The sequence below is a fragment of the Mus caroli genome, unplaced genomic scaffold, assembly GCF_978045245.1.
Source record: "Mus caroli unplaced genomic scaffold, Mus_caroli_1 scaffold_18, whole genome shotgun sequence".
Lineage (NCBI taxonomy): Eukaryota > Metazoa > Chordata > Mammalia > Rodentia > Muridae > Mus > Mus caroli.
Genome location: NW_028227273.1, coordinates 4,583,899 through 4,609,515, shown reverse-complemented (window position 1 = coordinate 4,609,515; position 25,617 = coordinate 4,583,899). Strand labels below are relative to the sequence as shown.

The window sequence follows — 25,617 nt, the reverse complement described above, 5'->3', positions numbered from 1 at the left end:
GGGTGGATAATGAGAGCAATAAACTATAAGAGAGGCATTTGGCTCATAATTCATTGCTTAGAAATGAGGTGTCCATGAAATGCATAATTACTGGCAAATACTTATAAATTGTCGACATATTATAATGTAGTGCTTTTGCTAAAAGACCAATCAAACATATATACTGCAAATCAGTTTTTAGTGGATCCTATTTTTCTTTTGCCTAAAGAACTTATTATTGGTCTCTTAAATTTAAATTGCTAAATTTAAAAAGTATGACATTTCTAACATTTCAATATTTGTTATCCTAAAATAACCTCTGAAATAAACTAACAAATAGGAACTAACATCTAATTTAAAATTTTATCACAAAGATTTCATAATTCAAATAATGTCCATAGAACTCTACATGCTATTCTTTAGAGATGTTTATATTTTGAAAGGCAATAATCCATTGTTGCTTCAATTATTCTATTTTTCAGCAATCACACTGAAAGGAAATGAATGGTTTACACTGAGCTTGTCAGAGACAAAAAAAAAATGTTTCAAAAATATTTTTCTGATTGGCTTTCAGCAAGTGTATCAAAACAGAATAAAATAAAATGAAAAAAAAAAATAGCCTCAAACGTAAAAAGCCGCTTCAGGAATGAAACACAAACCAATGGAGAAATCATGGCACATTTCCATCAAACAATCCTAGCAACAGTACCATTATCATCAGATGGAGACTCCAGCATGGGCAGAGTTACCTCTGCTCATAAGGCATGCACAAAACTTTAAGTTCAGTTTTAATTAGGGTTTGTTCCCAAATGTTCTCAGAAGCTTGCAAACGTTAAAGGGACTTCATTTTGATTGGCAATCCATATTGCCCACTATTTAAGATTCCTAGAGTTTAAACAAAGATTTTTTTTTTCAGGACCATGATAAAGATATCCGAACTACATATATTTTAGTTAATAATTTAGAGGCTGGACCATGGATATATTCTATAAATGATTTATCATTTTTGGTTAATGCTTGCTCTGAGTACCTTCATAGATTGAGTTAGTGGATTATATTTAACAGTCCCTTTAACCTTAAGTTAACTGGGTAAGATTATTAAACCGTTGGTACTTCTAACAATGTATAGAAATTATTATACAAGGTATGCAAATATTACTATCTATATTTTACTGTTTTAAACTTGTTTTTAATTTAGTTTTACGGAAAATTTATTTTTTATGTTTATTAGTGTTACAATGAAGAACTACTTGGTTATGTTCAAATTATTTTTTATTTGAAGTTTTAATCAATGTTTTTACCTTTGTCGAGTAGCCATTCATCAACTACTCGACCAAGTCGATATGGAATTCGCTGTCTAGCAATCGCCAGGCGCTCGTTATCATTGTTTCCTTTAAAGTTTAAAGAGACATTTCATTGGTTAAAATCTGTAAGGTCAAAGGTTAAAAGTTAATACTTAAAGCTTGAGCTATACAATTGCCACATGATTTTTTGAAATTTGGAATTTTAAAAAGTTCTACCTAGAGCATTTCATGTTTCAGACTTGTCATTCATTCATTTATTTTATTTTAGCAAACAAAATTATTCCTATGTTAATTGAAAATTAGAAATCTGCATTTGAGCTAGGTTATTATACTTATGTTATAGACAGACCCGAACAACCAATTTAAACAGCATATAATAGCTTTACAAAAAAAATGACCCTTGACCTCAGGGTTTTGTCTTTTTGATGTTTCTTATTAACTAGTTAAACATGTTCAGCTACAACAGGTTTAAGTTTTCAAAATACATTCAACCTCTTATTCCAGATTAGTAATTTATGAACACCAAATTTAACACCATCTTTGACACATTAAGCAGCTGAAATAGGCCTAGCATACTTTATTTCCTATTAAGACAACATATTTGCTTACTCGTTTCATTTAAGAATACCACAAAGTCCAAACAGCTCTTGTGCAGTCCACCCAAGTCGGTTTGTCAATCACTTGTACATTATAAGAAAGTACATCTGAGTTAGGAAAGGCTTTGACAAAAGTGACTTTTATATGAGCATCCTTCAGTTTCATTTAAAGCTTAGCACACTGAAGCAAGCATACAGCATTTAAAAAATGTTTATTTATGTCTTTTTGTACTCAAATCCCTACTTACTATTAAGTTATTCTCTTTAAAAAGGTGTAAGAACTTAATGTACAAGCGAAGCTGTAAACAATAGCTCTTAGTCACACATCTGAACTAAATGAAAGTCTTGCTTCTCTGAATAGAAAACATTATCTGCTACAAACTCTGTTCATATTGACCTTGAATCATGCTTGCAAATAGATGAGTGTTTTCTTGATCTAGAAAGTACTTAAAAGTCTAGACTACTGTCAGTGCTCAGTACTGTGCATTGAAAGACAAGGATTTTTTTTATCATCATTATTATTATTTCATGAAAATTTTGTAGAATAGAATTTGGAGTTGAGACATTTCATCAATAGCTTGAGTGAAGATTAATTGTTAAAGAAATTGTAAATTATAGTAGTAACCTATATAGAAAGCCTTAAGCATTTTGCTAGAGAAGAAAATAGATATACCCTTCCCTTAGATTTATAATTATTTATAAGTGGTTTTCATGTTTTGTGCTAATGTTGTGATGTATTATACTTACCATAATAAACCCACCCTAATGTAGCTCTCACGCTTTTGGAGAAGGAGGAAAGATGTATCATTAGAACATCAATGCATCATTCAAATGTCTATGTCACTAAAAATATTTCACAAATTAATATACAACTTAAGATGTAAACAAGGTTGAACTAAATATACATTTAATGGTAACACTGGGCTGTATTAATCTGGATAATGTAATTATGTAAATGTTATAAAGTTATATTTCATGATGTAGAAATCATGATGTAATCTTGATATATTGATAGTCTTTTAAACAATTGTATCACAGAGCAAATTTTCAAATTTATTTTTTAAATGTTCAGTTTGTATTCTTTTTATGTGCCTGCTTATATGTATAAATTAGAAATATGCAAAAACTTACTATTTCCTGTTCTAGTGCAGTGTGATTGTTGTGAATTTGTATAATGATTGTGAGTTTACATGCCTAAATTGAAATGGTAACTACAAAATAGCTTTTTACAACATATATTCTTTTCTCTGTGGACTTCTTTCTTACCCTATATTCATTGCTGTCTTCAGTGCATAACTTGGCTTACAAACTCGATGATTTCATGGTTCTTTACAGTAGAGATTACCCATTGTTCTAAATAATCCATATGTCCTCAGACAGTATCCAAAACCCTCTCTGCAATAAATCCAGCTGACTCACTACTTAAGCACAACATGAACAAAACTTAACCTTTGTCTTTAAAAAAAAATCTTCACCCTTTAGCGACGAGTCTGTGTGCTGTCAGGTCTATTACTTTCCCCCTTGCTTATCTTTGTTCCATCTCATGGTCATCTCTCATTGCCCTCCTTTTGAACAGTATGAGGTTTCCTTCAATTCTCCTACAGCTCCACTTTCTTCCTTCCTGTCTTTTTGGTCTACAGAATTCCTAGGTATAAGCTAAATCACTCAAAGTATTTATTGCCCGTCAATGCAGTAGTATTTGCTGTTCAAGTATCATAAAGCAGGGATGGTGGAGTAGCTCAGTGGTACAGTGCCTATCAACACGTATCAGATCCTACATTCCAGATTAACACCCTAATACAACCACACACTCTCACATACATACACACATGACTCATAAAGTAAATGTTAGTGCTAATACATTCTATACATGGACTAGGACTTATCAGTCCATTCTTATTTAATTGACATTGAAATAAGAATAGGAGAGTAAAGCTCTGAAATAAAATATTTTATGTGTTATCCAATATCTAGCCTCTGGTGTGTCCTAGTGTTGTGCAAAAATGCATGTTGACCAAGAAGTAATACCACGTGTGTGTGTGTGTTTTTAATTGCATGAAGAGCTAATGATTAATTTGGTCAGAGAGAATCTGTAACGTCAATCTAATTATCTGGTTAACTATGTACATAGGAGAAAGGAGAAAGTATGTGTATGTTTATATACATGTGTGTGCATGTATATGTGTTTCTGTACCTGCATCTGCATATTTTCTGAGACTTTCTTTTTCTAAAATTAAGTTTAATGATTGTATCTTGTAAAAGAAATGAAATATAGACTCTCCAAGAGTTACTTTCTTCCAAAGTTTATCAATAAATATATTTTGGACTATAAAGAACACTGATGACTTTTCAGTAAGTGAAAACAAAAAGAAAGCACAGTTGTTCTCTCAAAAATTAGGCAGAAAATTATGAATTGCAGGATGACAGTATTCAGGAAATTGGGATATTTTCTGGACTTGCAAGCCCTCATTGACTAAAGAACACACCCTGCCAGAATCTAAAAATGCCCTATCCTTATCCAACAACAGAATACAATGAATCACTAAACCTACAACTGAATTTTATCTGTTCTGAAAAATAAACTTTTAATATATGAATTAAAGAGTGTAGATGACAATTAAGAGACCAGAAAATAATATATTGAATAGATTTTATGTTTTTTGAGTTGTTCTACTGACATATACAGATTCTTTTAGTCAATGCTGACAATGATCATAGACCAAGAGAACTTTTATTCAACAGTTCAAAAATTTGAGATTCAAATAGATGATGTGATATGTGTGGCATCATGGGATGAAGGCAAGGTTTTTCACCTGAGACATGGAAGCTTAGATTCTTCCAAAAGCACTTTCTCATATAATGAAGAATGCCATTGTCTGGTCTATAAAGGGTCTGCCTATAAACTCTGGAATGAGATTATCCTCTTGGGTACATGAGATCTGCAATCTGCCAGAAATCCTAGTGAATAAACAAAAAAGCTATTATAACCATTGCCACTTCACACGTTAGTGTGTAGAAGCATACGTTGTAAAGTAATCAAGAAATTTACAGCTGAGAATTCCAAAGGAACAGAATTTAAATGTCTTCCTTTGATAATGAAACCCTGCCATGCCTAACCACGGGGGACATCAAATGTTCCCAGCATTCCTTGTGTTTAATCCTAACATGGAAAACAAGCAGAGTCATACTTATCTAGTAAATTTACTGCTTTGTTTTATTTTTTATAGAAACCTACTCCATAGACAAGTAGGAAGGAGAGAGGATCTAAGCTGTGACTCAAAAGACCTTGTACTACACTGGCTGATGAGAGGAGGGACAGAACTTTACAACACATTAGAACTCACTGTACTTGGGCTTCACATTTGTTCCTTTCTTCTTCATTCTACTCTGTTATGTTATTTTTTCCTCTATCTGTTCCTTAAATTCTTTCGTTATGTTGCTTAATAAGCCAAAATGTAGTATCCTTCTTAGATAAAGCAAAGTATGTTCTATCCGTTCTAGATTCCTCCTTTCTCCAAAAGACCAGTCTTTCTTATTTAGGTTCTATAAATAAACCTTAGTATTTCTGTTGTTTGTTTGTTTGTTTGTTTGTGTTTGTTTTGGATTGCTGGATATGTGTGAGCTTAGCCATCTGATTCTACAAAGTTATTTCCTGAGCACTGCTCTAACTCTGGATGTTCTGAATCATGAATGCCTCACAGGTATCTCACTGTAGGAACACATAGACATTAGGAACATAATGGACAAAATCAACTGGTATAATTCAGCTTTCCAGACAAGACATGGTGTGCCATGAGCATATAACTATGAACGATGCAGACTTCAGATATTCAGGGAGAGTGGTGGGATACAAAAGAGAAGATGTACTCAGAAGATATATTGCATACAAAGTGTTTTCATACTATCACATCTTGTGTTTCAGTGACTAATCAGGTAGACATGTGTAATAATGAAGAAGGTTTAGAGCTGATAACTTCCTTTAATTTTACTACAACTTCAACTTACTAAAAATTCATAAATAAATACGCTTTCAATAATATGTGATATCTAAAGTAATTAATGATATGACTGATTAAATATTTATGTCATTAGACATAAATAAGTAGGATACATAATTGTAAACACTAAGTAAAATGTGATACAAATTGCAAGGTTTTAAAGGTGAGATATATAAAAAGAATAATATTTGCTAGAATATTGTCTAAAATGTCAATGATTTATAAATATCACATTTATAAATATTTTATCTTTGCTCACATTGCTTCCTTACAAAAATACACAAGCGTCTTCTGTATATTAGATACAGTGTCTTAATGGACTGCTACATCCTGAGGTCTGCTCACTTAGAGCACAGAGCAGACATTAGCAAGCAGGCAGTGCTCTGTTCATATCTAATGCTTCAAAAGTCACTCCAGGTTCATCTGTGAAATGGCAAATCAAGGCACTTCTGCAGCTGTGTTAAATGTTATTTTTTGTGAGATGGCTATGATGTGGGCACAGAAGACCACAGGGTTCAATGGTGCTTTGGAGAAGAAATTATAAATAGTGCACACCTAACTGGCATTAGAAATCTCCCTTTCACGTCCCTCTTTTCTATAGCTCAACATTGAGATGTCTAGTTTTACTTTATACACAAATCTGTAGTATAACTTGTTCCTACTAGCTATGAACAAAGCATTTTTTTTCAGATATTGTCCCATCAGATTAATTACAAATAAAACCAACCTTGTGCATTTCTCACTGCCTATATGGAATAATATCTTCTCTTATCTTTCATATGATATTTGTTTCCCAATAAAAACAGACAGGATATCATATCAAAAACTACCAGCAGTAAATGAACGCAGCAGGGAAAAGCAGATAACCAAATACAAAGCCTACCCTGATAAATTTAAGGCTGTACATTGTTGTAGTGCATGTTAAAGAGGTACCTTGTGCTAGCTGTGTAGCATTTAAGATATAAAAATTATTTAACAGCTACAGCAATAGAAAGGCCATTATTAGACATATTATTGATTGAAGTAAAGGAAATATAAGGGAGCCCGTATCAACTCATGAATGGCACTTTATTATTTTGTAGATATGAGATTCTTGAACACTTTCTATACCACGATGTCATAACATCTAACCTTATCCACTACAATAAGGACTTAATAGAAATATATTCTCTAAGACTTCTCCTCCTAGTTCTGATTTCTAAAGAAGCAGAGAGTACAGCATGGATAGAACTTCCACCTCTCCCACAACAATTTTCTCCAGCTTTTCGGAACATTCAGTTTCTTTCCTTTCCTTTCCTTTTCCTTTTCCTTTTCCTTTTCCTTTTCCTTTTCCTTTTCCTTTTCCTTTTCCTTTTTTCCTTTTTTCCTTTTTTCCTTTTTCCTTTATCTTTTTCCCTTCCCTTCTCTTCCCTTTCCTTCCCTTTCCCTTTCCCCTTTCCTTTCCTTTCCTTTCCTTTCCTTTCCTTTCCTTTCCTTTCCTTTCCTTTCCTTTCCTTTCCTTTCCTTTTTTTTCCTTTCCCTTCCCTTCCCTTCCCTTCTTCCTTCCCTTCCCTTCCCTTCCCTTCCCTTCCCTTCCCTTCCCTTCCCTTCCCTTCCCTTCCCTTCCCTTCCCTTCCCTTCCCTTCCCTTCCCTCCCTTCCCTTCCCTTCCCTTCCCTTCCCTTCCCTTCCCTTCCCTTCCCTTCCCTTCCCTTCCCTTCCCTTCCCTTCCCTTCCCTTCCCTTCCCTTCCCTTCCCTTCCCTTCCCTTCCCTTCCCTTCCCTTCCCTTCCCTTCCCTTCCCTTCCCTTCCCTTCCCTTCCCTTCCCTTCCCTTCCCTTCCCTTCCCTTCCCTTCCCTTCCCTTCCCTTCCCTTCCCTTCCCTTCCCTTCCCTTCCCTTCCCTTCCCTTCCCTTCCCTTCCCTTCCCTTCCCTTCCCTTCCCTTCCCTTCCCTTCCCTTCCCTTCCCTTCCCTTCCCTTCCCTTCCCTTCCCTTCCCTTCCCTTCCCTTCCCTTCCCTTCCCTTCCCTTCCCTTCCCTTCCCTTCCCTTCCCTTCCCTTCCCTTCCCTTCCCTTCCCTTCCCTTCCCTTCCCTTCCCTTCCCTTCCCTTCCCTTCCCTTCCCTTCCCTTCCCTTCCCTTCCCTTCCCTTCCCTTCCCTTCCCTTCCCTTTTTTGAGGAAGAAAGCAGTGGATGCCTTTGCATATGTTGTGATATACTTGAATGTGACACTGAATTTTCTCAGTTCTCCAGTGGGGAAAAATGAACCTTATCAGTGGAAAGTTCTAATATCATTTTCTGTGGACTTGAATCTCTTTTTTCCTTGTAATTGGAATGTAGATTGCCTTTCAGTTGGAAAGATGATGCTTGCCAGATATGCATAAATAATTTAATGTAAAATATCTTGAATTAATAAGGAGGAGACAATTATATTGCTGCTGCTCCCTTCAGTCTTATAAAAGGTAAAAATATCCCAAATAAAGTATTTTTAAATTTTATAAATGAGCACTGTATTCAAAAGATATTTCTCACCAACTCACAACATTCATGACACCATAACCCTATTAGAACAATAGTGGAATTCATAACTTGACTATAACTAACAACACTCTAATTGAATGTAAGGCTCACCCATCAAAAGGGAAGTCACACCTAGAAACCCAGGTAAATACCCAGGGGAAATTAGTCATGAGTCTTTGCAGAGAAAACTATAACCACCACCACTTTATAAAACTGGTATAATCCCTGACTACATTCTAATTATTCATCCTTATCCCCACAGATGCATGTAATTTGTATGCCTCATCAAAGGCACCTGTCTTTGCAACAGAAAAAGGCCATTACAGAAAGCCATAAAAGGAGCCAAATGTGGAGAACATGAAATCTTGTGTTTCTGAGTTCTATCTGACACATTTATCATCCAATTCCTGCACAGAAATCATTTGGGTAGAGTGGGGGAAAAGATGTAAGAGTCTGTGGTGGTATGAAATATATAACCCCCATCAGCTCACACATTTGAATACCTTGTCCCTAGTTGGTGGGATTGTTTGAGAAGTATTAGGCAGTGTGGCCTTGTTGGAGAAAGTATGTCACTGAAGTTGGGCTTTGAACTGTCAAGTCCCCTGCTATTTCCATCTCTCTGCCTCTGTCTGTCTCTCTGCCTGTTTGTCTGTTTTATGCTTGTGGATCAGGGTGTCAGCTCTCAGCTACTTCTCCAGTGTCAGCATTGCCTGACTGCTGCCATGTTTTCACCATGATGATAATAGATTCACTGTCTGAAAGTGTGACCTCCACATCAGACGCTCTCTTTTATAAGTTGCCGTGGCCATGGTATTTTATCACAGCGATATAAAAGTAGCCATTGCAGAGGTTGAGGAAATGGAAGATTGCTTTGAGAGTGTGTTTCCTAGAAATTTCAGAGAAGCTCTCGCGAGGAGTCTTTCCAACACCGCTGCCTAAACAAGATCTGAACACGGATGACCCCAAAGGAGACAATCTCCTGAAACCTCAATCTTAGTGAAAAACTACACACACCTGAAGAACCTTGGGAAGCAAAGGAATCGTCTTTCCAGAGTGGTTATCCAATACCAAATAGAGAGTCCTGAACCATGTACATACGAGTCACATTATGTGGACTAAGCAGATTGGATGAATATATTTAAGAATATATTTTCACCAAACAAAAAATTGCCTTTACATTTCCAGAAGATACTTCTTTAAAGTTAAGTATCAGCCCTGGTCAGAATCGATGCAGAAAAAGGCACTGATAGATGAGATCTGGGCTTTGAACTCTGTCTCTCTATGTCTTTGAGCTTCAGTTTTCTCATAGGTAAAGTAGATATAAATAAAGTAAGGGTATAGACGTAAATATGTGAGTATCTTCAGGTAGCACCTAGCATGCAGTTGATATGTGTGATGACGTCATTACCTGGAATGATTTGTTTTATGTGCCATGCCAAGGAATGTATAGTTTATTAAAAGAGTTTTTTTTTCACTACTAGATCCAAGAAGTGGATTTTAGTTAGGCTTAATTAAGAGTAAAAGCAAGTTGATATATCTTTCATATGATAAAGACAAGGGTGTTGAATTTACTACTACTCATGTCTATAATCTCTCAGTGATCCATCAGAATCAGAACATTCACTTCAAGCAATGATACCTTCATTGATGAAGTCTATGAACAGCCAAACCCTGAAGTCAGCCTATATGGACAATGGAAAATAGGTCAGTAATTGGTGGAGGTCACATAAAAGGAACAAGCCTGGAACACACTCGTCCCAAGAGAAACCAGGATAGTGAGGAGCATGGTACATTCAGCCTTGCAGCATGTTGCCAAAAGCTGCTTCATGGATAAGTTGGAGCTTCAGTGAGCTGTGCAAAGGGCATTCTAGTCTGTCAGCTGGTGCTTCAGACAAATCTTCAAATAGCGCATTTAACTCTTAGCCAACAGCCCATAATGCTGTGGCAGAGAAAGACAGTGAAATTGTAAAGAAAGCAGAAACCGTGTGTCTTGAACAAGGCAGTCCATTGTGTTTCAAACAAGAGCAGTGAACAGGATTTTCTCACAAGTGGCCTCCAAGGCTCTATTTAGGCAATAAAGCCTTAGGCCACCTTAGTAAAACATGAATCTTAGCTTTCTGTGGGGGTATTAATCTCAGCATCATTAAAATAAAATTCCAAAATCGTTTCTTATTTGACATTTTCTCCTTTTCCTCTCTTCAAAGTTATCTTATGGTATGTTGACATTTTTATGAAGCGTTCCAGCTGTCATCTGTGTGGACCTTTATAACTAAGCCATTACATTTTCCTAATATGCTTGATGTTTCAAGCTTGTCTTTTGTTCTTGCTACACACACACACACACACACACACACACACACACACACACACACACCAGTGACTACAAGACACCCACTGAAACTGCCAAGGGTCTGACAGTCATTCCAAAAGGAGACAGGAAGAATGGATTAGAATATAGAATATCTCGGTTTTACAAGAAGTGCTTAAGAGGATGGGAAATGGGCACTGCGCTATTAGAGAAAGGAGAAGGGCCGCCTCTTCCTCTTCTTCCTCTTCTTCTTCTTCTTCTTCTTCTTCTTCTTCTTCTTCTTCTTCTTCTTCTTCTTCTTCTTCTTCTTCTTCTTCTTCTTCTTCTTCTTTCTTCCTTCTTCTTCTTCTTCCTTCTTCTTCTTCCTTCTTCTTCCTTCTTCTTCCTTCTTCTTCTTTTCTTCTTCCTTCTTCTTCCTTCTTCTTCTTCTTCTTCTTCTTCTTCTTCTTCTTCTTCTTCTTCTTCTTCTTTTTGTTTTTTTCAAGACAGGGTTTCTCTTCTGCTTAGATGTTTTAGCACAGAAAGCACTGTCAAGAGTAGCAGAGCTCACAAAGGACCATGATGCAAAGTCAGTGGCCACTGCTTGTGGACACTTGTCCACAATTTATCAAAATTGCACATTTCTTGGATACCTCAAGCACCTGTGATGGTGGAAATTGCTTTTGGGGAGCTATTTCTGGCAGAAATCATTCTCACAGGTCTGGCAAGGGTACACTTTAAAACATGAAGGTGGTTTGTTTTCCATACCAGGTGATTTAAAGATCCAAATAGCTCCCAATGCAATAAGCAGAGAAGAGAGTCGTTGTCTGACTATCCCTTCAGCGACATCCTTACATTGTAGCTAGTTGTGATTTCTAGAGGAGCTCTGCAGCAAAAGTAAGTGGGAAAAAGAGCAAATTTGCAATTATATTCTAACAGGTATGTGCCTCTGAGTAAATGAAGCTGGTAAACACAACACACACACACACACACATACACACTGACATACACATACACACATACATACACGCACACACACTCACATATGAACATTCATACACTCTTCCCACATACAAAACACACTCACAAATGCACACATACATACCATATATACACATTAACTCACACAGGCTCTCATAAACATGCAGATATGCATACAAATACATATGCACACAAAAACATTCACAAACTCACACATACATATGTGTGTGCATCCATATGCACAGAACACTCATACACATACACACATATACACACAAACACACACAATACATACACAATACATACACACAAACACTCTCTGTCTTTCACATGTGTGTGCATGCATTTTCCTCTTTTATAAGTCAACACATCAGTTGTCAATCTGTATTAAGTTCACACATAGGAATGAAGTTTTAACATGTTGTGAATTTTTAGTGAACTCTGCTTCTATATGTGGAATAGAGACTGTTATCAGGAATTCCTTTGGTGAAGCCTTGAGCTCCGAGCACATCAGAACGTGATGATGTTTGGATATTGGCAGCCAAGTGCAGTTGTCCCTCTTAAAGACAACCCAAGTTCGGTCTCCATCACCCACTTGTTGGACCACAACTGTCTGTATTCTAGTTCCAAGATGTTTGATGCCCTGTTTCGACTTCTTATGGCAATGAATCCATAAGTTGCACATACACACATGCCAGCAAAATACTCATACATATAAAATAAAAATATAATATTAAAAAATAGTCTGTTAAGTCAAACAAATAAGTAAGTGGCTATTAATGTACATCTTTCTTTTGAGGGGTCAAATCTAATGACTATTCTTTTTTTTTTTTTTTTTTTTTTTTTTTTTTGAGACAGGGTTTCTCTGTGTAGCCCTGGCTGTCCTGGAACTTACTTTGTAGACCAGGCTGGCCTCAAACTCAGAAATCCACCTGCCTCTGCCTCCCGAGTGTTGGGATTAAAGGCATGCACCACCACGCCCAGCCCCTAGTGACCATTCTTAAAAGAGAATGTTTGAACACAGAAAGACATGTTAGGTATTCATGCACAGAAGAAAGATCAGCTTTGAACTGACGAAACAAACTTCAGAATAAAGCAGCCTTGACAATAGCTTAACCTTGAGGACTCTGCCTATAAGACAGAGAGTGAGCACTGCAGTAAAAGCCACAGTCTCTGATACCTTTTTATGGCATATTTAGAACATAACTTAGAAATTATTCTAATTTATTTCAAGATCATATTGTAAGCTTACTTGCCAATTTTGGATATTAAGAAATAACAGCACTTTGTTGTTAAATGTTAAAACTGTTTTAAAATGAGTACTGTTTGAGATCTTCATTTCAGAAGACAGTGCAAATCTGTGAAAATGCTATAGTCTTGCATGTTTACATGAAAAAGCAAAGGACTGTGTTAATGTCAGTGTCATACTTGTTTAAACTATTAACTTCAGATAAAAAACACATTGTGTTCACTTCTGGTTTATGGCAAACTATGGAAGTTGCCACCAAAGTTGTAGTAGTTGACATTATTACAAAAGAATGTCTATAAGCTGTATGGTTTTGCATTACTTATAAAATAACCATCAAAGGGATTTCTGGATGAAATGTGTAGGTATGGGCATATGTAGCTTTCTTGTGTACAAAGAAGAGCTTTTTCAAAAGGAATGATTTTGTATCACTTCATGGCATTTCTAGGACTAACTCTCGATTTCCTTTGCAGATGCCTGTAGTTGCACTAACATAGATAAAGTGTAGCTCCATTTAAATGTTTGTTTTACTGAATGCTTCCTGATTTATGTACATCTCAGTACAGAACAATCAGCACAGCCGTGTGCAAAACAAATTCTTACATATGCTGATGATTAAATGCGCTGAGATTCTCTTATAGAAACGTGCTTATGTTTTTTTCAATTTCATAAATTCTGTGATATCAGAAAATAAGTATTGTGCCCATTTCCAAAATTTCAGAAACAAATTCTAAGACCCCAAAGCCTAGCCTGTATTTTAATGCCAATTTCTAGTCTCACATTTCACCTAAACACCAAATATTATAGTAAATATTTACAGTTTGATTGGGAAGGTTTACAAAATCCTTATGCAAGTAAATAAAGAAGGATATTTCATGGCTTATCTGGAAAGATTATCTTCTCCTCAAGGTTAGAACTATTTCACCCCTGTTGACATTGCCTTTGGTACTTATCTCTGAATTATGATGCCAACTGATAGCTGAACACAAGGCACACAAGACCCTAACAGATGACAACCACTATGACCCTGATCAGGAGTAAAGAATGTATGCTAAATGAATGGATGCCCCAGCTGACCAGTTAGTGACTAAAAGATTTGAACTTCCGAAGGTCTCTCATAATTTATAAAGTTTATACAAATTTAATCACACCTACCTATCTATGTAAGAAGATTTCAAACTGTATTTTGGTCTTTTACTTGGAAAGATGATTGAGAGAAAGGGTGTACAAGCCTTGCCTTTGTATTCGGATCTGCTTTGATGCCCCTGGTGCCTTTACCCTCAGGAAGAATCCAGCCTTCATTTTCAATGCCAGTGTCTTTCCAACTGCATCTTCCAGGACACAAGTCATCCTAGCAATAGTATGTCACTTCCCATCTCAATTTAAGACATGCTTTCTGAATCCCTCTAGCCTACTCTCCAAATTTTATATTTGAAATATTGTATTTGCTCCAAAGAACTACAAGTACTATAAAAATAGAATGTTTGAGTTTTTATGTCTTCTGTAAGCCTGCATAGTTTTAAGTATATAACAATTCTTATAATATCTTCAGATAATTATTTGACTATACTATAATTTCCTCTCTCCAAATCCTTTCATGTTTCCTGGACACACACTCCCTTTCAAATTTATGGTCTCTTCTTTAATTGTTGTCACATTATACATACTCACACTCAGGTATATATTCCTTTGTACATAAATATAATGTTTTAAATTAATATTTAAAGGCATCAGAAGATAGCACCTCCTTAAGTACTAGTCTCTTCCATGAACTTCTATTCTCACATATTTTGCTATAATGAATCTTTGCTCTGCAAACTATAACAAATCCATCTAATGCTCCGCGTCTCTTTGTGATCCAGGCTTGCTCATATTGTCTCATATTCATTCTAAATCCTACTATGAATCCTTCTGGTTGGGGAGCTAGATCACTATAGCAACTGCAGTAGTTATTGCTTTTCTCCTTGGTTCAGTAAAAAGCAGAAGTAATTCAACAGTGAGACCTAGATATGGAATCAAAACCCATGATAAAAATCGACAATGAGTTTCTGCTAATTTTTTGTAGAGATATGCAACTCTATATTTGTGCACAAATAATAAAATCAATAAAATTTGTAAGACTTCTCATTTATTTAGAAGAGAAACAGATCAGATTCTCCTTTAGAAGTATGTGGCAATGATGAAACAAACAAAGATGAAGAAAATAGTATCTATAACGCTAATGGCATTAACTGCTACTCAGGCCAAATTATAACCGTTATTCTTGTTTTTCATTCTCTGTTCATTTGCTACAAGGAAATGTGATCTCCCAGGAGCAGGGTGGAACCTAGCCTGGAAAAAAGTGATGCAGAATGTTCCTGGTTTTGCTGTAATGATATCTGACCATGACAATTTGATTTTACTAGTGTTCAAAGCTACAGCATAGTTCTATGTTGTCTCAAGTTTGAAGAAGGAATTTTTATTTTATAACTAAGCTAAGGGATCACAGCCTAATTTAGAACCAAGAACAGTCGGCTGTTAAAACAGTTTATACTATCAAAATAAGTTAGTTGGGAGCATAGAGCAAGTAGCACTACATGACATATTTCTCGCAAAAATAAAAAGTTCTCTTTAAGAATAATAGCTTTCTTTTAAGTAGTATTTTTAAAAATATTTAAAGTATATTGGGAAAGGCATATAAATATGTTTGATACTACTAAAGAAAAAATTGCAGTAATATAGTCATGGGCATGCCACTAAATCTGGCCAAGGTTTATCATATCACATTACATTTTAGAATAAGACACAAGTCTATAAAGCATGAAGGAGCAGTTTCTTAACAGTTTCACTCACGTAATCATAAATATCTGACAGTGATTATTATTTCTATAGATCACATCAGATTATGGTCTCTGAAAAAAAGAATACCTTAGACAAAACCTGGTCCACTCCCATCAAATTTACGATGCTTGATGTGATGTCCTGGGTGGATTTCTCTCTTAGGTCTATAGAATTAGAGAGGTCTGAAGGGAGCATAATCTGATAGAAACTGAAGGAAGTTATTTGGTAACACTGTTCACAGTCATAGTGTTTCTATTTTCCAAATCAACTACGAAAAGAACACCACCACAATTTATGAACACATACAATAGGCCTTCCTGCTTTGGCTTGACTAAACATTGAAATATTCTACATTCACGCTCCCATTATGTTTTCCTGTGGTATAAGTGGTTGAACCTAGGTCCTTATCTATGTTATGCAAGTAGTCATTCAAGGAGCAAGTCACTCACCACACATTTTGTTTTGTTTTGCTTTGCTTTTCTTTGCTTTGCTTTGCTTTGCTTTGCTTTGCTTTGCTTTGCTTTGCTTTGCTTTGCTTTGCTTGGCTTGGCTTGGCTTGGCTTGGCTTGGCTTGGCTTGGCTTGGCTTGGCTTGGCTTGGCTTGGCTTGGCTTGGTTTGGTTTGGTTTGGTTTGGTTTGGTTTGGTTTGGTCTTCTGAGGAAGTGTTGATATGTTGCCCAGGTTGGATTTGAACTAGTTATTCTCCAGATTTAGCTTTCTAAATAGGTATACATGTGAGATTGGGGGTATGAAATATCACAACAGTTTCCATTTTTTCTTACACTTAGCAGTTTAGTGAATTTTAAGTATGTTCAATAATACAATAGTCAAGATAACGCAGGTTTGATATTGCAACTATAAAAGTTTACCAAAAAAAAAAAAAAAAAAAGCGCTCTTAAATTACTAGCAGAATAGCAGCACAGAGAGAAAATGGTGAAAAATAAAGGTCATTAAAAAATAAAGCAGTCAGTGGCTGCTTACTTTGTTGTGATAACAAGAACATTGGGGTGCCAGGAGAATAACAAAATGATTTGAGGAACTAGATCTAGTAAAACAAAACAACAAAACCAAAACAAAGTTTTCTGGAATATGAAAGATTCATGTTTTTAGAAATAAAATTCAATTGTGCTCATCAGTAAGGATGACAGAATCATGTTAGTGTTATTCTGCATTCACAATCATGAAATGGATGCATAAGCTAATTATTATTCATTTTACCCCTCTAGACCATTCAGGTCCTCTTTAAGCATTATCCAGTCTTTTTCACATCTATTTCAGTCTTCATATTCCTGGTGATAGGGAGTTCCAACTATAAAATCACTTCCCTAATTTTTGTTTCCTTCCTCCCAAGTATAGTTCAAACTACAACAGAATAAGAGAATATTCTCTTTCTTCCCCTGCTCCTTATCAGGTCTAATGTAACAAGATAAGAATGAGGCCGCAGGTCTTACTAACTACCTTCTTACTGAAGACTCCAAGCAGGGTCTGAGGCTTTGGATTGCATTAGGACCTGAATGTATCATATGGATCTTAACTCATAATTTATTTATTCATAATACTAATGAATAGCCTTTTGTCATGGGTCTTTTGGTACACTGAAGAGTGGTATCCATGATCCTACTCTTTTCTATCCCATATTTAGTTCCTTATCTTGTCACAATGCTTTTTATTTCACAAAACAATGAATATTGGAGAAAACACCTTTAAGCAGAAAGTTAAACCTACATTGTTTACGTTTTTGAAGATATAAGAATTAACATAGATGAAGTTCATCTATCTGAAGAAGAAATCAAATATGTGATTTATGAGTAACTAAAAACACATTGATATATGGAAAGATTTAATTTATACAAAAGTAAGCATTTCCAATCTGGTTAAAATTATTTTTGTAAATTGAGAATGAAGTTTTTATTCGAATTAACACACTCTGCTCATCTACTTCAACTCCACCCATATAAAATAACTAACAAACTACTTCTAGCTTCTCCAGGTAATAATCACAGTTACGTCAGGCCTGGAGTTTATAGAAGCAGATGTTTCAGGTTGACGGTCCCATCTACCCTTGCTAAGCAGAAGTCACCATTTGCAATGCTTCTTATCATTCTTGGCACTGTCCCTGCTTAAGTGATCATGTTTTATGGTCTTCAATTATTAGATGTTATTGTAAGCAGTAGTAAACAGAAATTCCTGGTTGGCTATAGGTAAAGGAAAAGGACTGGAAAGTCTAAGGCATTTGGTGAAAGGTATAATTTTCTCTTTTAGAGAATAAGGCCCATGTAACCACAGGAACTTGTCAGACAATCCAAATCCAAATGAAATTTCAGCCTCTGACATTCCTTATATCCTGGTGGTGAAATTCTATATAATACTCTGCTCACCTGCCTGTACGGTATCTATAATGCTCACATTCATTAAAATCCAAAGGACTCTCCAACACTCATCTTACATTTTGCTCTTCCATGAAGGTAGTCTAAATTATTATATGTCAACTCTTTATTTAAATATTTTTCGAAACACATTTTGTGTGTCAGCCATTTAACTTGTTTTTCCTGGTGAAGGTTTCTGTAAAATGTAGAACTGTGTCTCAGAATAGATTGTGAGATGAAAGAGATACAGCAATTAAATATTTGTTGGGGTCAGAAGTAATAATCTGAAGAGCCAGAAAGAATTTATCTGTGAATTTGTCCCTGACTCTGACAAATGAGAAAAGGGAAATTTATTCCAAGATGGAAATACAGTAATTAATTTGTCCTAAGCCAGTGTGTTCCAAACTCTTAGTGGATACCTGAAACTATTGAGAATACCCCAGGCAGTTATAAGATGATGTGGTTTTCCTACCTACATACACCTATGGCAAAGTGTGCTTTAAACTAAGCACAATAAGAAATTAATCCATAATAACTAATGATGGATGGAAATATTATTACAAAATATCCCAATCAAATTACTGGCATCACTATTTGTTATCCTTGGTAAGAACAGGGCCACTTGAACAATAGGTTTGCAACCACAAAATGTTGAGTCTACAACCACTCTGGAAATCAGTCTGGTGGTCCCTCAGAAAATTGGACATAGTACTACCAGAAGATCCAGCAATACATCTCCTGGGCATATATCAAGAAGATGTTCCAACTGGTAAGAAAGACACATGCTCCACTATGTTCATAGCAGCCTTATTCATAATAGGCAGAAGCTGGAAAGAACCCAGATATCCCTCAACAGAGGAATCGATACAATGTGGTACATTTACACAATGGAGTACTACTCACTTATTAAAAACAATGAATTTATGAAATTCTTAGGCAAATGAATGAATCTGGACGATATCATCCTGAGTGAGGTAACCCAATCACAAAAGAAGTCTCTTGATATGCACTCACTGATAAGTGGATATTAGCCCAGAAACTTAGAATATCCAAGATACAACTTGCAAAACACAAGAAAATCAAGAAGAAGGGAGACCAATGTGTGGATACTTCATTCATTCTTAGAATAAGGAGCAGAACACCCAGGGAAGGAGTTACAGAGAAAGAGTTTGGAATTGATATGAAAAGATGGACCATCCAAATACTGCCCCACCCAGGGATCCATCCCATAATCAGCCACCAAACACTATTGCATATGCCAGCAAGATTTTGCTGAAAGGACCCTGATATAGCTGTCTCTTGTGAGGCTAGGCCAGTGCCTGGCAAATACAGAAGTGGATGCTCACAGTCATCTATAGGGTGGAACACAGGGCCCCCAGTGGAGGAGCTAAAGAAAGTACCCAAGGAGCTGAAGGGGTCTGCAACCCTATAGGTGGAGCAACAATATGAACTAACCAGTACCCTCAGAGCTCATGTCTCTAGCTGCATATGTAGCAGAAAATAGCCTAGTTGGCCATCATTGGGAAGGAGGCACCTTGGTCTTGCAAACTTTATATGCCCCAGTACAGGGGAATGCCAGGGCCAAGAAGTGGGAGTGGGTGAGAAGGGGAGCAGGGCAGAGAGAGGGTATAGGGGACTTTTGGGATAGCATTTGAAATGTAAATGAAATATCTAATAAAAAATTGAAAAAATCTTTATGGTTCTTCAGTGATTAATGGATGGGTAGTTATCCAGTGTCAATGTGCTAAAGAGATGAGTCAAATCTGATGCTGGACATGGCAAGATGGGGACATTTTACCATGTTACTCATAACTGCAGCATGTAAAACTTGTAAATTGTTTATTTTTAGAGCTTTCCATCTAATGTTTTTAGACCAAAGTTGACTATTGATAACAAAGTTAGGAATACAGAGCAAGAGTAAAGAGGCAATGCTGTACATACACAGGCTTTTAGAGACATTGAAAAGGAGGTACAATTTGGACATGGCATCTAATCTTTTGCATCAAGCTAAAGAATAGCAATATTTTGTTATAAAGTATGTTATAAATTAAATGGTCCTCAGATTAGCCTTCAAAAGTAAGTATTATCATTAGGAAACATTAGTTAGAGATTGGCTATGGATCTCAGTGGTAGGTAAGCTATCTAGCACAGTCTCTGGTTTTAATTCCTACTATTAAAAAAAAAACAATAATGATTGGTATTTAAATTTCCATATAAAAAAGAACTAGGGTGCCCTGAGTAGACCTTGGGCACTGGCTCCACAGTTCTACAACAGCCAGAGGAAGCTCTACTTCCCAGTGCTCTAACCCAACCAGGATGACTGAGGGACCGTGACTCCCTGGTGCTCTGAAAAGCCCAGGATCAAGGATTACAGGATCACAGGATCACAGAATCTCAGGGTCACAGAGGAAGCTTGACTCCCAGGAGATTAGACACACTTAGCAGCACTGGACCTCTGACACATTCAAGATCACAGGTGAGGCCACAACATCTTTCCCAACACCCATCCTAAATGGGACCCACAAAGGAGCTTGGAAACAAACCCAGTCAGAGGCACAGGTTTCTTCCAGGTTACACCTGTACCTGGAGCAAACCCAGGGTTCTGGCTCTCCACCCAACCCTGTAACACACAGAAAAGGCTTGCCTTCCAGGAGCTTTGACACAACAGAATCTCAGGAGCTTGATCATACCAGGATTTTGTTATCCCAGAAGGAGCTTGACTCCCAGGAACTCTGATACACCCAGGTTCTTAGGATCATAGGATCCCAGAATCCCAGAATCACAGAGACAGCTGGACTTTGAGGAGTTCTGACACAACCAGGATCACAGGAGGGGCAGGCTACAGTCAGGGACTGCAAGGGTAGGTAGCATTAGAGATAACCAAATGGTGGGAGGCAAGCAAAAGAACATAAGCAACAGAAAACAAGTCTAATTGGCATCATCAGAACCCAATTCATTGGCTACAGCAAGTTCTGAATCACACTGGAAAAGCAAGACTCAGATTTAAAATCAGATCTTATGATGATGATAGAGGACGTTAAGAAGGACTATTGGATGGATCACAGGGCCCCCAATGGAGGAGCTAGAGAAAGTAACCAAGGAGCTGGGAGGATCTGCAACCCTATAGGTGGAACAACAATATGAACTAACCAGTACACCCCCCGCCCCAGAGCTCGTATCTCTAGCTGCATATGAATCACAAGATGGCCGAGTCTGCCATCAGTGGAAAGAGAGGCCCATTGATTGTGCAAACTTTATATGCCTCAGTACAGGGGAACAACAGGGCCAAGAAGTGGGAGTGGGTGTGTGGGGGAGTGGGTGGGGGAGCGTGTGGGGGACTTTTGGGATATCATTGGAAATGTAAATGAAATAAATACCCAATTAAAAAAAAGAACATTTAAAAAAAAGAAGGATATAAATCACTCTCTTAAAGAAATACAGGAGAACACAGGTAAACTGGTAGAAGCCCTTAAAGAGGAATCTTAAAAATCCTTAAATATTACAGGAATACTTAAGTAATAGGTATTCCTATTACTTAAATACCTATTTAACGTGAAGGAATTGAACAAAACCATCCAGGACTTAAAAATAGAGATAGACACAAGAGAGAAATCACAAATGGAGACAATATTGTAGTAGAAAACCTAGGAAAGAGATCAGGAGTCATAGATGCAAGCATCACTAACCGAACAAAAGAGATAGAAGAGAAAATCTCAGGTGCAGAAGATACCCTAGAAAACATTGACACAACAGTCAAGGAAAATGCAAAAGGCAAAAAGCTCCTAAGACAAAATGTCCAGGAAATCCAAGACACAATGAGAAGACCAAACCTTTGAATAACAGGTATAGAAGAGAGAAATGATACCCAACTTAAAGGGCCAGTAAATATCTTCAACAAAACTATAGAAGAAAACTCCACTAATCTAAAGAAAGAGATGCCCATGAACATACAAGAAGCCTACAGAACTCCATGGTCCCATCACATAATAAACAAAATACCAAATGCATGAAACAAAGAAAAAAATTAGCCGGGCGTGGTGGCGCACGCCTTTAATCCCAGCACTCGGGAGGCAGAGGCAGGCGGATTTCTGAGTTCGAGGCCAGCCTGGTCTACAAAGTGAGTTCCAGGACAGCCAGGGCTACACAGAGAAACCCTGTCTCGAAAAACCAAAAAAAAAAAAAAAAAAAGAAAAAAATTATAAAAGCAGTAAGGAAAAAAAGGTTAAGTAACATATGAAGGCAGACCTATCAGAATTACACCAGACTGCTCACCAGAGACTCTAAAAGAAAGAAGATCCTGGAAAGATGTCATAGAGACCCTAAGAGGACACAAATGCCAGCTCTGGTTACATACCCAGCAAAACTCTCAATTAACATATATGGAGAAACCAAGATATTCCATGACAAAAACAAATTTACACAATATCTTTCTACAAATCCAGCCCTACAAAGGATAGTAGATGGAAAACTCCAACACAAGGAGGGAAAATACACCCTAGAAAAAGCAAGAAAGTAAACTTTTAGCAAACCCAAAAGAATATAGCCATAGAAACATAATTTCACTTCTAACAACAAAAATAACAGGAAGCAACAGTCACTTTTCCTTAATATCTCTTAAAATAATGGAATCAATTCCCCAATAAAAAGGCATAGAATAACAGACTGAATAGGTAAAGAGGACCCAGCATTTTGCTGCATACAGGAAATGTGCCTCGGTAACAAAAACAGGCACTACCTCAGAGTAAAAGGCAGGAAAAATATTTCCAAGCAAATGGTTCCTAGAAAAAAGCTGGAGTAGCCATTCTCATTTGGAATAAATCTACCTTCAACAAAAAGTTATCAAAAAAAAGAGAGAAAGAAAGAAAGAAAGAAAGAAAGAAAGAAAGAAAGAAAGAAAGAAAGAAAGAAAGAAAAGATAAGCAAGGAAATGTCATATACACCAAAAGAAAACTCTACCAGGAGTAACTCTCAATTCTGAATATCTGTGCTCCAAATACAAGGGCATCCACATTCATAAAAGAAACTTTACTAAAGCTCAAAGCATACATTGCACTTCACACAATAATAGTAGGAGACTTCAACACCCCACTCTCATCAATGGACAGATGATGGAAACAAAATAAACAGAGACACAGCAAAGCTAACAGAAGTTATGAAGCAAATGGATTTAACAGATGGCTATAGAACATTTCATTTTAAAACAAAATAATATACCTTCTTCTCAGCACCTCATGGTACCTTCTCCAAATTTGACCATAAATAATAGGTCACAAAAGAGGAGTCAAAGGATACAAGAAGACTAAAATAACCCCATGGACAAAGGCTAGTCTTCCATAACAACAAAAACAAGAGAAAGTCCACATACACATGGAAGCTGAACAATCCTCTACTCAATGATAACCATAAGTAGTTAATGTTATCTTCGTCAAGGAAGAAAGTAAAGACTTTGTAGAATTTAATGAAAGTGATTAGAGAATATACCAAAACATAAGGGACAAAATGAAAGCAGTTCTAAGAGGAAAACTCAACTCGTACCTCTAAGAGCCTACAAAAAAAAAAAAAAAACTGGAGAGAGCATAAACTAGAAGCTTGTCGCACACATGAAAACTCTAGAACAAACAAACAAACAAAGCAAATACACCCAAGAGCAGTAGATAGCAGGAAATAATCAAACTCAGGAATGAAATCAACCAAGTAGAAACAAAAAGAATTATACAAAGTATCAATGAAACCAGGAGCTGGTTCATTGAGAAAATCAACAAGATAGATAAACCCTTAGCCAAACTAAGCAGAGAGTACAGAGGCAGTATCCAAATTGATAAAATCAGAAATGAAAAGTTAGACATTACAATAGAAACCAAGGAAATTCAAAAAATCATCAGAACCTATTCCAAAGCCCGTACTCAACAAAACTGGAAAAATCTGGATGAAATGGAGATGTTCCAAGACTCAACATTTTGTGGTTGCAGAGCTAATGTTCAAATGGCCCTTTTCTTACCAATGATGAGAAACAGTAATGCCAGTAATTTGATTGGGATATTTTGTTATAATATTTCCATCCATCATTAGTTATTGTGGATTAATTTCTTATTGTGCTTAGTATAAAACAAACTTTGCCATAGGTGTATGTAGGTAGGAAAACCACATCATCTTATAACTGCCTGGGGGATTCTCAAAGTCTTGAAAAGATGAAGCATTCAAGACCCATACCTAAATAGAGTAAAAGCAATATACAGCAAAACAGTAGACAACATCAAACTAAATGGAAAGAAGTTTGAAGCAATCCCAATAAAAATCAGGGACTAGACATAGTTGCCTACTTTTTCCCTACCTATTCAATATATAGTACTCAAAGTCCTAGCCAGAGCAATTAAACAACAAAAGGCAGTCAAAGGGATACACATTGGAAGAGAAGTGTAAATATCACTATTTGCAAATTATATAATAGTATACTGAAGTGTCTCCAAAATTTCCACCAGAGAACTCCTAAGCCTCATAAACAACTTCAGCAAAGTGGCTGGATATAAAATAAACTCAATTAAATCAGTAGCTTTCCTATGCTCAAAGGATACACAGGCTGAGAAAAAATTAGGGAAATGACACACTTCACAATAGTCACAAATAATATAAAATAACTTGGTATGACTCTAACCAAGCAAATGAAATATCTGTATATCAAGAACTTCAAGTCTCTCAAGAAATAAATCTAAGAAGATCTCAGAAGATTGAAAGATTTCCCATGCTCATGGATTGGTAGGATTAATAGAGTAAAAACGGCCAAGAGCAATCTACAGAGTCAATGCAATCCCCATCAAAATTCCAACTCAATTCTTCATAGACTCAGAAAGAGCAATTCTCAAATTAGTTTGGAATAACAAAAAAAAAAAAAAAAAAAAAAAAAAAAAAAAAAACCAAGAGGATATCAGAAACTATTCTCAACAAGAGGAAACCTGGGGAAATAACCATCCCTGACCTCAAGCTGTATTACAGAGCAAGAGTGATTAAAACAAAACAAAACAAAACAAAACAAAAACAACAAAAAAAACTTTATAGTATTGGTACAGAGACAGGCTGGTAGATCAATGGAATAGAACTGAAGTCTCAGAAATGAATCCATACACCTATGGTCCCTTGATCTTTGACAAAGGAGTTAAAACCATCCAGTGGAAAAAGGACAGCAACTTCAACAAATTGTCCTGGTTCAACTGAAAGTCAACATGTAGAAAAATACAAATTCATTCATTCTTATCTCCTTGAACAAAGCTCAGGTCCAAGTGGATCAAGGACCTCCACATAAAACCATATACACAGACTCTAATAGAGGTGAAAGTTGGAAAAAGCCCCGAACACATGAGCACAGGGGACATTTTTCTGAATAGAATACCCATGGCTTATGCTGTAAGATCAACAATAGACAAACGGGACCTCATAAAATTGCAAAACTTCTGAAAGGCAAAGGACACTATCAAAAGGGCAAAACAACAACCACCAGATTGGTAAAAGTTCTTTATTAATCCTACATCCGATAGAGTTCTAATAACCAA

General features: G+C 36.4%; 1 protein-coding gene across 42 annotated transcripts in view; it reads right to left on the bottom strand.

The window, feature by feature from the left end:
- Window positions 1–25,617, bottom strand: part of Nrxn1 (neurexin 1) — a 1,038,549-nt gene that overhangs the window by 116,672 nt on the left and 896,260 nt on the right. For 28 of the 42 annotated variants that reach the window (XM_085832802.1, XM_085832806.1, XM_085832809.1 and 25 more), the window contains one exon: window positions 1,281–1,370. The exons of the other annotated variants lie outside the window; for them this stretch is intronic. In XM_085832802.1, the coding sequence (XP_085688928.1) occupies window positions 1,281–1,370 (90 nt within the window). The remainder of the gene's footprint in view (window positions 1–1,280; window positions 1,371–25,617) is intronic. 42 annotated transcript variants of the gene reach the window in all.